The 17,116-nt window shown below is 39.9% G+C and overlaps 1 protein-coding gene across 3 annotated transcripts in view; it reads right to left on the bottom strand.

The window, feature by feature from the left end:
- Positions 1 to 17,116, bottom strand: part of rttn (rotatin) — a 270,714-nt gene that overhangs the window by 94,242 nt on the left and 159,356 nt on the right. For all 3 annotated transcript variants that reach the window (XM_063055143.1, XM_063055124.1, XM_063055134.1), the window contains 2 exons: positions 14,452 to 14,562; positions 7,588 to 7,746 (listed from right to left, as the gene is read on the bottom strand). In XM_063055143.1, coding sequence (XP_062911213.1) covers positions 7,588 to 7,746; positions 14,452 to 14,562 — 270 coding nt within the window. The remainder of the gene's footprint in view (positions 1 to 7,587; positions 7,747 to 14,451; positions 14,563 to 17,116) is intronic.

The following is a 17,116-nucleotide window of genomic DNA, read 5'->3' as shown; positions in this document are numbered from 1 at the left end:
CTGGATGTTTTCGTTTTCTGCACATTCTCTGTAAACTCTAGAGACTGTAGTGCGTGAAGATCAGCAGTTTCTGAGATATTCAAACTACCATCTGGCACCATCAATCATTCCATGGTCAAAGTCACTTAGATCACATTTCTTCTCCATTCTGATGTTTCACCTGAACAGCAACTGACCTCTTCTCCATGCTAGCATGCTTTTATGCACTGAGTTGCTGCCACGTGATTGGCTAATTAAATACTCGCATTAACGAAGCGTACAAGTGTACCTAATAAAGTGGCCACTGAGTGTATGCTAATGGATGCACACTATAGTTTTAACCTTTATTATTTAGTTGTTCTAGCTGATTTAATACCTCTGCAGGGCTAATACCACAGTCAGCTGCTTTGATAGAAATACTTCTTTTAAAGAAAGAATACTTTTAACATATAAAAATGTTAAGAGTAACAACAATGTTTTGCTCAGGAGGCATGCTGAAAAGGCAATGGGTGGTTAAAACTGCCCAGCACATCACCGGCATCACCTACTCACCATTAAGGACATATAAGGAAAAAGGTGCCGGAAAAAGGCCTGCAATATCCCCATCATCCTACTCATGGACTGATTGTCCCACTCACATCAGGGAAGAGGCTACACAGCATCCATGCCAGGACTACTAGCCTCTGAAAGTTACTTCCCCAAGCTAATCTTGCTGATCACCATCTCCACCCATTAACCCACCCAGCCACCGCTAGTTTTTAATTTCCTGTCAGAGACACCTCGTGTACAGATACTCCTGTTCCTAACGTCACTTTTACATACAATCCATTTATGTATATTAGCTGATTTTATGTATTTATATTTATAGTGTTTTTTTTAAATTACATTCTTTATGCTTATTGTAGTTTTCTATGCTGCATCGGATCTGGAGTAAAAAACATTTCTTTTTTTTACACATGTACTAAAGAATGACAATAAACAATCTTGAAATTTAATCTTGAAGCTAGCAATGATCTATGATCTAAGAGATACAAATTGGACAATGCTGCTCCTTGCTGGAGGAGATGAACCATTGCTTGAAACAACACATCACCTGAGATTAATATGCACCAACTAAACTATTAAAGGGCCAGTTTCATACATTAAGGTCATTTCATTGGCTTTAATTGTGGTTGCTCATCAGCAGAATAATAGGTATATTTATTATATGTTCAAAGGTACTTCATGAATGATTAGACTGGAGTTTAGACTGTACTTGCTGTACACACTGGAGTTTAGAAGAACGGGGGGGAGAATCTCATTGAAACCTATCAGATATTGAAAGGTCTAGACAGATTAGACATGGAAAAGGTGTCTCCTATAGTGGGGGAATCTAAGACCAAAGGACACAGCCTTAGAATAGAAGAGAGCCCTTTTAGAACAGAAATGAGAGGGTCTTTAGTCAGAGGGTGGTGAATCTGTGGAATTCATTGCTACAGATGGCTTTGGAAGACAAGTGCGTATATTTAAAGCGGAGGTTGATAGGTTCTGCATTAGGAAAGGATTCAAAGTTTACAGGGAGAAGGCAGAGAATAGGGTTGAGAGGGATAATGAATTACATGATGGAATGGCAGAGCAGACACAATAGGCCGATTGGCCCAATTCTACTCCAATATCTTATGGTTTATGGTTTAAGGTTTCATGAAATGGATCAGCATTGTATTTTAAGATCATTTCATTAGTTTTACAACGTCTGGATATTCAGGGATATTACTGGATCCTTTCATTAAATAATCTTACTTTTTCTGTTAACATCCTTTCCAGTTACAGTACATCTCAGAAGTTGAGGATGCTGAGTCACTACATATATTGTGGGTTGAAATAGATTAAGTTCTGGGTCCCAGGAGGATTTGGGTATCACAAAGGAAAGTGGAGTTTGGGCCGATTCATATCAGCTATATTACTGAATGGTAGAGCAGACTCAAGGTGCTCTATGGCATCCTCTTACCTTTATTTCTCATGTTAAATCTATTCCACTTTACCCATTTATACTCCACAAGCAGAAAATGCCTGAGGTAAAAAGGATTTCCAGCATCTACAGTCTTATCTTGGATTTTCAGTATATTTCTAAACTTCAGTCAATGCTTACATTATAGAGTCTAATTCCATCCATAGCAATCAAGGCTTGTGGCATTTTAAAGACTTTCGCCATAATCTAATTTATTGATTTTTTAAAAACAGATTAGATTATCTATTTTTACATCTGTACTATGTGTCAGCAATCAGAAAAAAAAACTTGCATGGATCTTACTATCTTTTAACATAATTTTGAAAGGAACTTGGCACAACATTCCACAAAACATTTAAAAATATAGAACAAAAACTTAAACTAGAATGACCAACCATCTTTAACTTGAACTTAAATGCTCTTAAGGGCAATTCACCAAGCTAAACTAGTCTATTATTCTGTATTTTGGGTTTTTCCCCCCAAGATTACATCTCTTTGCTATTTGCTAAATCCCAATAAATAGTAATACATATTCTCGATGTCACGTCTCTATCCAACTATTGAATCGGTAAAATGTACAAAACTTCCAGAAAACAATCTAAAAGTGACTATTTCTGCAGTCTCCATGGGACTTCACTGTCTAGAGAACCAATTTTGGCACCGTCCAAACAAACATCTCTGTTTTAGTTATTTTTAATTGAGCTATTTTTTATACTTCATACTTTATTGTCGCCAAACAATTGGTACTAGAACATACAATCATCACAGCGATATTTGATTCTGCGCTTCACACTCCCTGGATTACAAATATTAAATATATTAAAAATAGTTAAAATTAGTAAATATTGAAACACTTAAATTATAAATCATAAATAGAAAATAGAAAAATGGGAAGTAAGGTAGTGCAAAAAAACTGAGAGGCAGGTCCGGATATTTGGAGGGTACGGCCCAGATCCAGGTCAGGATCCGTTCAGCAGTCTTATCACAGTTGGAAAGAACCTGTTCCCAAATCTGGACGTACGAGTCTTCAAGCTCCTGAACCTTCTCCCGGAGGGAAGAGGGACGAAAAGTGTGTTAGCTGGGTGGGTCGTGTCCTTGATTATCCTGGCAGCACTGCTCCGACAGCGTGCGGTGTAAAGTGAGTCCACGGATGGAAAATTGGTTTGTGTGATGTGCTGTGCCGTGTTCACGAGCTTTTGCAGCTTCTTTGGGTCTTGGACAGGACAACTTTCATACGAGGTTATGATGCACCCAAGAAGAATGCTTTCTACGGTGCATCTATAAAAATTAGTGAGGGTTTTAGGGGACAGGCCAAATTTCTTTAGTTTTCTCAGGAAGTAAAGGTGCTGGTGGGCCTTCTTGGCAGTGGACTCTGCTTGGTTGGACCAAGTCAGGTCATTTGTGATACTGACCCCGAGGAACTTAAAGCTTTTGACCTGTTCCACTTGTGCACCACCGATGTAAATTGGGTCGTGCGGTCCACTGCTCCTTCTGAAGTCAACAACCAATTCTTTTGTCTTGATGACGTTGAGAGATAGGTTATTGTCTTCGCACCATGCCACCAGGTTCTTAATTTCCTCTCTGTACTCAAACTCATCATTACCTGAGGTATGGCCTACAATTGTTGTGTCATCAGCAAACTTATACATTGAGTTTGATGGAAACTTGGCTACACAATCATGGGTGTACAGTGAGTACAGCAGGGGGCTGAGTACATAGCCTTGTGGGGCACCGGTGCTCAAAGTGACTGTAGAGGAGAGCTTGTCCCCTATTTTTTACAGCCTGGGTCCTGTCTGTGAGGAAGTTGAAGATCCAGCTGCAGATCTGAGTGCTAAGGCCCAGGTTCTGGAGTTTAGAAATCAGTTTATTTGGAATGATGGTATTAAAGGCAGAGCTGTACTGTCAATGAAAAGGAGCCTTACGTATGCGTCTTTATTCTCCAGGTGTTCTAAGGAGGAAAGTAGGGCCAGAGAGATGGCATCTGCCGTTGACCTGTTGCTCCGGTAGGCGAATTGCAAAGCGTCGAGGTTGACTGGTAGGCTGTGGTTGATGTGTGCCAAAACCAATCTCTCGAAGCACTTCATAGCAATTGATGTCAGAGCCACAGGTCGATAGTCATTCAGGCATGCCACCTTGCTCTTCTTCGGCACTGGGATTATCGTTGCCTTCTTAAAACACGAGGGGATCTTAGACTGAAGCAAGGAGGAGTTGAAGATGTCAGCAAACACTCCAGCTAGCTCACTTGCACAGGCCCGGAGAACCTATTTATCACAAACCTTATGTACTTTCACAACTTGAAAAAAAATTATCTTCTGATATGGAACTTTATCTAATTCTATGCAAAACAAGATACACTGTTAGACCATATTTTGACTACTTCAGGGAAGTATAGAAGAAAAATACAATGCCCATTGAGTCACTTGACATATACAGTGCTTATAAAAGGTATTTACCCCGCCCCCCCGGAAGTTTTATGATTTATTGCTTTACAACATTGAATCACACTGGATTTAATTTGGCTTTTTTGACACTGATCAACAGAAAAAGATTCTTGTGACAAATTGAAAACAGATCTCTTCAAAGTGACCTAAATTAAAAGACCATAAGACATAGGAGCCGAATTACACCATTTGGCCCATCAAGTCTTTTCCACCATTCAATCACAAACAAGAGAAAATCTGCAGATGCTGGAAATCCAAGCAACACACACAAAATGCTGGAGGAATTCAGCAGGCCAGGCAGCATCTATGGAAAAGAGTACAGTTGATGTTTCGGGTCGAGACCGTTCAGCAATACTGGAGGAAAAGAAATGGGGAGTAGAGTTAAAAGGTGGGGGGAAGGCAGGGACAAACACAAGGCAATAGGTGAAATCGGAAGGGGAGGGGTAAAGTAAAGAACTTGGAATTTGATTGGTGAAGGAGATACAGGGCTGGAGAAGGGGGAATCCCATCGGAGAGGACAAAAGGCCACAGAAGAAAGAAAAGGGGGGGGGAAGAGCACCAGAGGGGGGCGATGGGCAGGGAAGGAGATAAGGTGAGAGAGGGAAGATGAGATGGGGAATGTTCATGCCATCAGGTTGGAGGCAACCCAGTTGGAATACAAGGTGATGTCCCTCCAACCTGAGTGTGGTCTCATCGCGACAATGAGGAGGCCATTGATATACATATCGGAATGGGAATAGGAAGTGGAATTAAAATGGGTGGCAACAGGGAGATCCCACTTTTTCTGGCGGACGGAGTGTAGGTGCTTGGGCACCTAGCGATGCAGAAATTCGCAAATGGATCCTAGCCAGACGCGAGCAAGACCCTAATATGACTCTACAAGCTGATACTCAAGAATGTCAGAGGTTGATCAACCTGAAACATGATTTCAACCTGGTTAAACAGAACCATGTCAATGCAGCTTCGAATGACTCAGACATCATCATTCAGCAGGTTTTCAAGTGGCCAAACACAGCTGATTGGGACTGTGGTGCATGGTACTACACAAGAAACTGCCAATACAAGAAATATACTTGCTTCAAATGCCAACTCCACAGTCACAAAGAAGGCTTTTGCTATCCTTCACTGTCTTCTAAGTCAGTGAAGCACAAGGCCAAGAAGTTTCGAAAGCCATCAAAATCTACAAGGAGTTTAATGGTCATGTTCAAAGTTGACTTCACTCCCAGGAGTTGATATATCCACATACCTATCAACAATTAGTTGGTCAAACTACAACTCCAAATGCACAGAGCAGGTCTTGAGTCACCAACTATTCAAATCAATTCATCACTCTGCCTGCAGTATATCGGGTGGAACGCTCCAGCTGATTGGCGAACTGCACTGCATGGTAACCAAATCAACGGCACGTGTTGCCTAACAGACCAGCCAGATCTGAATGTTTTTGGCATTGACTGGATGGGCAAGCTTGATCTCTGGAGCATCCCTCTAGAGGAGGTCTGTATGGAGACACTGACCATTAAAATCATGTCAGTCAACGCCATACCAACATCAGTATGTGAGATCATACAACAACAGCAACAGTGCTGTGCAACAGTGTTTCAAGAAGGCTTAGGCAATTGCACCGAACCGGAAGCAGAATTCCATCTGCATCCAGACACAAAGCTAGTCTTCTGTCGCAAAAGATTGGTACCATAAGCTGCCTTACCAATTGTGGAGCAAGAGCTAGATTGCCAGAAACAAGCTGCTGTGATCAAAGCTGTCAACTATTCACATTGGGCAGCTCCAAAAGCCATTATCAAGAAAGCCAATAGTACAGTGAGGCTGCGTGCAGACTTCTCAACTGGTCTCACTACGGCTTTGGACACACACCACTACCCACTACTGGTACAAGATTGAATGGTGGTCACTACTTTGTGAAGTTGGATTTGGATGAAGCCCATCTCTAGATAGAAGAGGCAAAAAATTCACAGGAGTTTCTTGCTATTACAACACAAAGCATTGTTTTCCTTCTTCTATCTACCTTTTGGGGTAAAGGCAATTCCTTCAATTTCGCAACAGTTTATGGACACCATGCTGAGTAATAATAATAATGTTGCCGCTTTCTTTGATGACATCGTTATAACTGGCACGGATCCACATTATCAGGTACGTTAGGGTTGATTCACTTAATGGAGAACACCTCTATGTGTGACTTGGTTTAACATGCAGAGGCTGTTGCATGGACAGCCAACACACGGTCCTTGACAGGTTGGTGGTCAGGCACCAGTGGCATGAAATGCAAGACAGCTGGGGACCCTTCAATGCTGCAGTCTTCCTCCATTGTGATGCATCATCATCTTCTGCCAGCTCCACCACTGAGGTCTTGGTTTAATCGCTCTTTATCTGGAACCTCTGCCTTGACCTTAATGGCACCTGCATGTTTCTGAAGCCCTTCATCACTGTTAGAGTAATTGCTTGTAATTGTACATACGAAGGTACAAGATTATAGTTCATAGAAGATAGCCAAATTATGAAATTGCTTCGTTACTGTGAAAAGCTGAGCATTGGGTAGGGGCCAAATTACACTCAACAGCCACTTTACATGGTACACCTGATCATTAATGCAAATATCAATGAACCTATGATGTGGTAACAACTGAATACATAAAAGCACACAGACATAGAGGTTCAGTTGTGATCTAAGTGACTTTGACTGTGGAACGATTGATGGTGTAAAACGGGGTGGTTTGAGTATCTCAGAAACTGATGGATCTCGCAGGATTTGCACGCACAACAGTTGATAGAGTTTATAGAGAATGGTGCTAAAAACTAAACATCCAATGAGTGGCAGTTCTATGTGAAAAAATGCCTTCCTAATGAGAGAGGGCAGAGGAAAATGCCCAGACTGGTTCAAGCTGACAAGAAGGCAACAGTAACTCAAATAACCATGTGTTACAACAGTAGTGTGCGGAAGAAAACCTTTGAACATATAACACATTGAACAGCAGAAGACAACGAACATACACTCAGTAGCCACTTTATTAGGTACAGGAGGTAACTATTGAAGTGGCCACTATGTGTAATTCATAGAAGTCAGCCTAATTATGAATATGCTTTGTTGCTGTGAAAAGCTGAGAATGCTGGGTAGAAGCCAAATGATAGTATAGGTATTTACTCTGTATAATTAGAAGAACTGCTTACCTCTTTACGAACCATACTGCACTCTGATTGGTCTAGAAGAATATTTAGCAGCGTACCCCATAATCCTCCAGAAATGTTTTGACAGCTGGCTGCCAATGCAACACAGCCACCTTCTACCAGTGTTAATGCTGATCCAATGCCCAAGCTGCCAAAACGAACCTAGCAAAATTCAAACAGAAACTAATTCATACAGCAGGCACTGTTCAAAAATTTTACAATGGTCTTAGCACTGGCAAAACACATGTGCTTTACATTTCAAACGAATGGCATGAATAGAAATATTATATAAAAACGGCACAGCTCTGAATATAGGTTCATTTAAATGGGACATCAACATATTGATCTGTCATTGAGTTTACTTTTCATGACCTCAAAACCTTAAAGCTAGGTAATTCCCAAGGGCCCAATGGGATTTAACCCAGGTTATTGAGAGACAAAGGAGGAGATTACTTGGGCCCTGAGGGACATATTTGTACCCTCTTTATCCACAGGAAATGTCCTAGAAAACTGGAGAATAGCCAATGTTGCTTCTCTATCTGAGAAGGCCACTCTGAGCAAACGAGGAAATCATAGGCTGGAGAGCCTTATAGCGGTGACGGCGAAATTACTGGAAATGATTCTCTGATATAGAATCTCCTTGTATATGGAAAACCATAGGCATAATAGGGATAATCAACATGGCCTCGTGCAGGGGAAGTCAAACCTTACAAATTTTTTTTTTGAAGATGTTACAAAAATGACTTATGAAGATAAGGCAATAGATCTTTATACATGGAGTTAAATAAAGATTTTGACAAGTCCTTCCCCAAAGATCATGGACCAACTTTACTTGCATGTAAGTTTACATGTATTAAGAATTTGCTGTGGTCTGTTGGCATGCACAACATACAACAAGATTACAGAAATTAAAAAATAAAGAAATATATAAAAAATTAAAGTTGATGCAAAAGAATTAGGGCACAGGATAACTTGTAGACTGAATTCAAAATTGGCTTTGTCATAGAAGGCAGACAATAGTGGTTGTAGGTGTTATTCTGACAAGAGGACTGTGACCAATTGTGTTTCACAAGGGTCAGTGCTTAGACCTCTTTTGTTTGTGATATATACAAGTGATTTGGATGAACATAAACAGTAGGTGGCTAGTAACTTTGCAGACAGCACAAAAGTTGGCAGAACTGTGGATAGTGAGAAAGGTTGTCAGGGACTACACAGAATACAGACATATGGCCAGAGAAATGACAGTTAAAGTTTAATCCAAACAAGTGTGTGATCAAAGGGGAAAGCCCACAGTAAATGGCGGGACCCTTAAAAGTACTAATTTACAAAGGTATCTTGGGATGCAAGGTCATAGCTTCTTAAAAATGGCAAGCAAGTAGATAGAGTGGCAGTTATGGACAGCATTCTTGCCTTCATTGGTTGGGCTGTTGGGCATAAGTCAGGAAGTAATTTTACAACTGTATAAAACTACTGTTAAAGTTATATTTGGAATACCATGTGCAACTCTGGTTGCTGTATTACATTAAGGTGTGGAGGCTTTGGAGAGATCTGAGAGATTCATCAGGATGCTGACTGGGTTAAGAGCATTAGTTAAAAGGAGGAGTTGTATAAACTTGGAATCCTTTTTCTGGAGCATCGGAGGCTGAGGAATGACCTGATAGAAGTATATCAACTTAAGAGAGACATAGTTAAGGTAAACTTTGACAAACTCCTATAGATCTGTAGTGGAAAGTATATGGACTGGCTGCATCACAGCCTGGTATGGAGACACCAATGCCTGAATGGAAAACTGTATAAAATGTAGTGGATATTTTGGATCAGGCCAAAGCACTCGCCACCATTGAGCACATCTACATGGAGCATTGTTGCAAGGGAGCAGCATCTGTCATTGGGGACACCCACCATCCAGGTCATGTTCTCTTCTTGCTGCTGCCATTCAGAAGGTGATACAGGAGCCACAGGACTCACACCACTAGGTTCAGTAACAGTTATTACCCCTTAACCAACAACCTAAAGACTCACTTTCAAGGACTCTTCATCTCATGTTCTCAATATTTGTTTATTTATTTGTTATTATTCTTTCTCTCTTTTTGTATGTGCACGGTTTGTTGTCTTTTGCGTACTGGTTGAATGCCCAGTTAGAGCGGTCTTTCGTCGATTCTATTATGGCTATTATTCTATGATGAATTTACTGAGTATGCCCACAAGGAAATGAATCTCAGAGTTGTGCATGGTGACATATATGTACTTTGATAATAATTTTATTTTGAACTTTGAGATCGTAAGTCTTTTTTACCCCCAGGGTGGAAATATCAAATACTGGAGGAAATAGCTATAAAGTGAAAGGGGAAATTTTAAAAAGTCAGGGTGCAGAACACATCTAACATGCCAAAGAGATGTTATGAAAGTGATGGCAGGTGAGAACCTTGATCCAATTATTGTCACTAAAGAGGTAGTGATGGACAAACTAGTGGGTCTAAAGGTAGACAAGCCCACTCGTGCTGATGGGATAGAGGTAGGAAAGTTGTTTCCATTGGTTAGTGAGACTAGAACTAGGGGACAGAGCCTGAAGATTCAGAGGAATAGATATAGGACGGAGCTGAGAAAAAACTGCTTTTCCCAAAGACTGGTGAATCTATGGAATTTTCTGCCTGTGGAAATGACCTCATTAAATATATTTAAGATATGGTTAGATATATTTTGCATAATAGGCAAATTAAGGGTCATGGGAGAAAGGTAGCAAAGCAGAGCTGAGTACATGGTCAGACCAGCCATGATCTTATTGTATGGCAGAGCAGGCTTGAAGGGCCAGATGGCTGACTCCTGCTTCTATTTAGTATGTTCTTATCAGATTTGTGAAGCAAACATTTTTTAAAAGCAGAGAGTGACAGATGCATGAAATTAATTGCCAGAAGTGACGGAATGCATTATGACAGTAAGCATTTAGACAGAGAAATGAACAGGCAGGCAATAGAGGGATAGAGACCACGTGCAGTTTAAATTCGTATCATGGTGACCACAGACATCACTGGCCAAGGGGCCTGTTCCATGTTCTATGCTTTAAGTTAAGAGTTCTTCACCACCTGCAAGGTAAAATGTTGAAACTGATATCATGCAGGAAGCAGAGAGAAATCTCTACAGAGCAAACTCCCATAACTAGGAATAAGATAGCAACCAGATAACTAATTGTTAGTACTATTTTAAAATACAGATCAATATAGTGGGGATAACTCCCAGAGCAACACACACACACACCAAATGTTGGAGGAACTCAGTGTGTCAACCACAATCTGTGGAGAGGAATAAACAGTTGACATTATGGACAGACCCTTCGTCAGGACTGGAGAGGAGGGGAAGGGCTACAGAAGCCAGAATAAGGTGGTGGGTGGAGGGAATAAACAGTTGACGTTTTGGGCTGAGACCCTTCAACAATACCAAAAAGTTGACTGTTTATTCCTCTTTGTAGATGTTGCCTGACTTGCTCAGTTCCTTCAGCACTTTGTGTCTGTGTGTGTGTGTGTCTCTCTCTCTCCATATTTTAGCATCTTCAGAATCTCTTGTGGTTATCACTTACACACTCTCTGATTCTCCCTCACCTTACACTCACTGACACTTCTTGATTTCCCCCTATTACTCAGACTGCCACGCTCTGATCTCTGTCACTCAATGTACCCACCAGATGTCTAATACTTCTCACCCACACTCCCTCACTTCCTTCTGCTGTTCTTCTCTGCAAAGGCTAACAAAACAGTGATTTTTCTCCACCATTTCCACATTCATCAATATAATTCCTCTTGTTTCAATCTGAATGGGGCCTGAATTAACTTGTGTCTCGCTGGAAGAACAAACGAGTTTTTCTAAAGCATTCTATTAGTATGCCACTAGAAAGTTGTGACCTTGGATTTTGTGACCAGGCTTCTAGCCTGGTAACTGCACCCAGAATCCTCTGACTTAACAGCAAATCTGGAACTAACAAATATATTGTATTTCAGTAACATCACAAATGAACACTTATGGCAAATGACTTTCTTCAGCAGGAAAGAAACAAATATTGTCACCTCTCTCTCTATGCAAGAGGAGAAATAAAGTTCATAAATTGTTCTGGTTTATTAGAAAAACAAATCTGTTCTCTACAATAGAAGATAATTTTTTGACCTGGATAGGAGGCAGCCAGAAATAGAGAAAGGGAGATAATGGGCAGATACTTGTACTGTTATATCATGACAGCTGGCAACTTTAAAGATCTTCAATAGAACTGTCGCAGAACTCTACTACTGGGCAATTAATATTCGATATTTAAAATTTTGGTTACAAGATTTGGACGCATCTTTAAACCCTCATTGGGTAAATCTTGAATCTAATTCATTACAAGGGTTTTCCTTGGGTTCGGTTTTAAGAACTTTACTTCTTTTTATTTCTTTTAAATCATATAAACAAATGAACAACCCAATAGCTAAGCATACTTTACGTATATGGTTTCAATTCCGAAGATTTTTTGGGTTTAATCAATTTATTCTAGTAAGTCCCATTATATTAAATTTTCTTTTTCAACCTTCCACAATGGATCAAGCTTACTTTGATTGGAAAACCAAAGGTATAATATCTTTTCGCGATTTATTTTTGGATAATTGTTTTATGTCTTTTGATCAACTCTCTAATAAATATAACTTACCCAGATCTCACTTTTTTAGATATCTACAGATTAGAAACTTTTTAATTTCTGTCTCCCCTAATTTTCCACACCCATATCCAATGGACACTTTGGAAAAAATCTTAGATTTAAATCTCTCTCAGAAAAGTGTAGTAGCAATTATATATAATATAATTATGAATCTATGTCCTGATGCTTCTAATAAAATTAAAGCTGACTGGGAAAGAGAACTTGAGATTAATATACCGACTGAAAAATGGGAAAAAATTCTTCAGTTGGTGAATTCATCCTCTGTATGTGCTAAGCATAGGCTGATACAGTTTAAAGTAGTGCACAGGGCTCACATGTCCAAAGATAAACTATCTCGTTATTACTCTTATATTAATTCAATATGTGACACATGCCATTCCGAGATAGCTTCTTTAACCCACGTGTTTTGGTCATGTCCCTTGTTGGAGAAATATTGAAAAGATATTTTTGATATTATTTCAACGATCCTAAATATAGACTTACAACCTCATCCAATTACTGCTATCTTTGGACTACCAATGATAGACTTAAATAATTTAACCTCTTCATCACGAAGGATGATTGCATTTCTTACTTTAATGGCTAGAAGGTCCATTTTGTTGAATTGGAAAGAAATTAACCCTCCTAATGTATTTCATTGGTTTTCACAAACTATGGTGTGTTTGAATTTGGAGAAAATTAGAAGTGCAGTTTATGACCCTTCCATTAAGTTTGAAAAAACTTGGCGGCCATTCATTCAGCATTTTCATCTGATGTAATTTGATCATTTCCAAACTTGTTTTATCTCTCCGTATTGTTGTTGGAGGGGAATGGAGTCGTCGACCCTAAGGTTTTCTTCTTTTCCATTTTTAAGTTGTTAGTTTTGCCCAAGTCTTTTAGTTTAGTTGATTAATTTTGTTTTTCTTTGGGGATGAGGTTTGTTTCTTTTTTGCTTAGTTTTTTTTCTTTTTCATGATTTTTTTCCCAGTTTTTTTTTGCTTTGTATTATCCGTTGTTCTACATGATTGGGAGCTTTGTTAATTTACACTATTTGATTTTACAATTACTTTTTTTTAAGTGTAACAATATATCTCCTACTATCTGTATTATTGCTATGCTTTGTCTCTATATTTTGAAATTAATAAAAAGATTGAAAAAGAAAGAACTGTAGCTCTACTTATAAATGACTTAATTGATGGGAATGAAAGTCATATATTCAAGTTGCCCTAAGACACAAAGAAAGGTGGTGAGCGTGTGAATAGAATAATTCAGTTGAAAGGGAGATTCTAAAAGTTTGTGTGAATGGGCAAAACAATGGCCTTGGAAGAAAAGGAGATGCCATCCACTCCGACTTTAAAATAAAAGAACATGCTACCTTCTAAATAATCAGAATCAGGTTTATTACCACTGATACATGCCGTGAAGTTTATTGTTTTGCAACAGCAGTACAGTGCAATGCATGAAATATACCATCAATTACAGTAAGATTAAGTAAGTAATGCAAAGAGAGCAAAAACAGTGAGGTAGTGTTCATGGTTTCATCAACTTTTCAGAAATATGATGGGGGTGGGAGGTGTGGGGGAAGAAGAAGCTGTTCTAAAATGCCGAGTGTGTATCTTTGGGCTCCTGTACCTCCTCCTTGATGGCAGTAATGAGAAGTCCGAGTGTGGGAGATCCTTAATGATAGATGCTGCCTTTTTTGAGCCATTGCCTTTTGAAGATACCCTCAACGTTGGGGAGGCTAGTGCCCATGAAGGAGCTGGCTGAATTTACAACCTGCTGCAGCTTTTTCTGATCCTTTGCTGTGGCCCCTTCATACTAGATACTGATGCAATAATAAAAGCCACAAATAGCGTTGTTCTAAAGAAACTCTGGAGTCTATTAAAAACCCATAGTCAGGATAAAAATGCTGCCTTGATATCTAGAGAAACAGAAGTCATGTTTTGTACTACTGTACAAAGCCCTTGTTAGGCCACACCAGGAATGCTGCAAGTATCTTACCTTAGAAAGAAAAGGTTGATCTTAAAAGGACTGCAGCACTGATATAACAGAATGATACATGGACTTAAAGGATTAGATCACAAGAAGAGATCAAAGAAAAAAAATCTATTCTGAAAATGTAGAGAGTTCAGGCATTACTTGATTGAAGTCCATAAGACAGTAAAGGAAATTGATAGACATAGACATGTACAAGAAAGTTTACACACCTCAGGGTCTCGGTCAACCCACAGAGGAATTAGCCAGGCTAGGTCCAATCGTGGAGCTACATGATCCTCATTGTTACGTTCATAGACCAAAGACCACATGGATATCCAATCCTAAAACAGATATAAAATAAAAGCTGAAAAAAACTCCCTTACTACAATGGTATGGTTAGAATTATATGTAGATTATAAATTAAACAAAGACATGCATGTGTATTTTCTAAACAAAAGTACTTGCATACTATTTCACAGATGCTTCCAATCCATACTGGTTATTCTCAGAATTATTTTTTGTTTTAGCTTATTTAAAGGCACAGTGTGGTAACTGCACCTTCTGTCCCAGCTACCATATGCCTAATTAATTTACTAATCTGTAGTCTCTTGAATGTAGGAGGAAACCGGAACACCCCGACGAAACACACACGGTCACAGGGAGTACGTACAAACTTCTTACAGACAGTAGCAGAATTGAACCTGGGGTCGCTGGGGATGTAATAGCATTATGCTACCATGCTACCCAAACAAATTGATGGATGCTCATACATCTACTTACCATGGCTTAGCCTTAGACAAAGGCAACTGTGAACTATGTTGTTGATTAATCTAAAGAAAACACATAAAGGAAACACTTTCTGCCTAACAGACCCAAATCAGTTAAATTAGACAACCTCTCCTCCTCCACGCTCACCCTGAACACCAGCGTGCCTCAAGGCTGTGTGTTGAGCCCTTTTCTGTACTCCCTTTTCACCTATGACTGCGCTCCTGTACATGGTTCCAACTCCATAGTCAAGTTCACAGATGACACCACGGTGGTTGGCCTGATCAGAGGGGATGCTGAGACGGCCTATAGGGACGAGGTCCAGCACTTGGCCGTATGGTGTGCCAACAACAACCTGGCCCTTAACACCCAGAAGACCAAGGAGACCATTGTGGACTTCAGGCATGCTAGGAGCCACACTCACGTCCCCATCTACATCAATGGAGCTGTAATGAAGCATGTATCAAGCTTAAAAATTCCTTGGTGTCCACATTTCCGAGGATCTCACCTGGTCCCTGAACTCCTCCATCCTGATCAAAAAGGCGCAACAGCACCTTTATTTCCTGTGGAGCATGAAGAAAGCTCACCTCTATTCCAGGATACTGACGGACTTTTACCGCTGTACCATTGAGAGCATACTCACCAACTGCATCTCAGTGTGGTATGGCAATTGTCCTGTATCGGACCACAAAGCACTCCAGCGTGTGGTGAAAACTGCCCAGCAGGATCAGCACCCAGTTGCCCACCATTGGGAACATCTAACTTAAACGCTGCCTGGGCAGGGTGAAAAGCATTATCAAGGATGCATCTCATCCGAACCATGGATTTTTTACTCTCCTCCCATCCGGTAGGCACTACAGGAGCCTCCGCTAATGCACCAGCAGGCACAGGAAGAGCTTCTTCCCTGAGACTGTGACCCTGCTGAACCTCACATCACAGCGCTAAGCAGTATTGCACCCATATTGTACTGTCTCAGTACTTTTATATTTGTGTGCTATAGCACTTACTTTTTATTCGCAGTTATTTTGTAAATAACACTATTCTTTGCATTTCTGGTCAGATGCTAACTGCATTTCATTGGCTTTGTATCTGTACTTGGCACAATGACAATAAAGTTGAATCTAATCTAATCTAATAAATGAAGAATTGTAATTCCTTTAGTTTCTGGTTGCTTTTTCACAAAGTTTCTCATCATATAGGAAATATATAAACAATTCCAGATTTTGCTACACCCATCATTAAAGCTATACTTCTCCTAAATGAACTCAGAAATCCCAAAACTCTTTGGCCCCAACCTTAGTATGAATTCTGAGTTTCTATGTTCAATGTCCATTCTGCAGAACAGTACTTCGCAGGGCTAAAAAGAAAACCAAAGGTGATAATCTCTAACCCTCGCAAGGTACAGGTGTCTCAAGAATGACCTGTTAACCTAGCAACCAAATTAGCTGGGACTGGCCTTGATAGTACACCTAGCAGCTTGGCTCACATGAATGATGAGGATGGGTTGCCTTAGGATGGTAGGTTGAGCAATCTCCTTGGAGTGAAGGAGGATGACAGGTGATCTGATAGAGGTGTACAAGATGATAAAGAGATATGGATCAACATAATTTTAAGGTGATTGGAGGAAGTATAGGGGGAATGTCAGAGGTACGATTTTTATAGTGGTAGGTGGGTGGAATGCTCTGCCATAGGTGGCAGTAGAGGCAGTTACATTAGCGGCATTTAAGAAACTCTTTTATTGGCACATAGATGATAGAGAAATGGAGGCCTATGTAAGAGGGAATGGTTAGACTGTTCTTAGAGCTGGTTAAAAAGTCGGCACTACATTCTGGCTCAAAACGCTTGTAACATGCTGTAATGTTATCTGGAAAATCTATTGAATCATCCACTATGCACAAAAAAAATGTCAAAATACTGCAACTCCTGAGACAGTTCATCTGATTTTGTATCAAGTTCCCACATTTAGAGAGAAATCCAACATAAATAACACAAATGTTGTCCCATAATACCCCAGGGATGAGCAGTAGCATTATGTTTCCTTAATAATTGATTATTAATTAGTAATTGTTGAAATATAAAATATGAAGATTTACATTTTGAACCCTGGTCACTATTGTAATGCAAAATAGC

This window comes from Mobula hypostoma, chromosome 1 (assembly GCF_963921235.1).
Source record: "Mobula hypostoma chromosome 1, sMobHyp1.1, whole genome shotgun sequence".
Taxonomy (NCBI): Eukaryota; Metazoa; Chordata; class Chondrichthyes; order Myliobatiformes; family Myliobatidae; genus Mobula; species Mobula hypostoma.
This window is presented reverse-complemented; position numbering and strand designations above follow the sequence as displayed.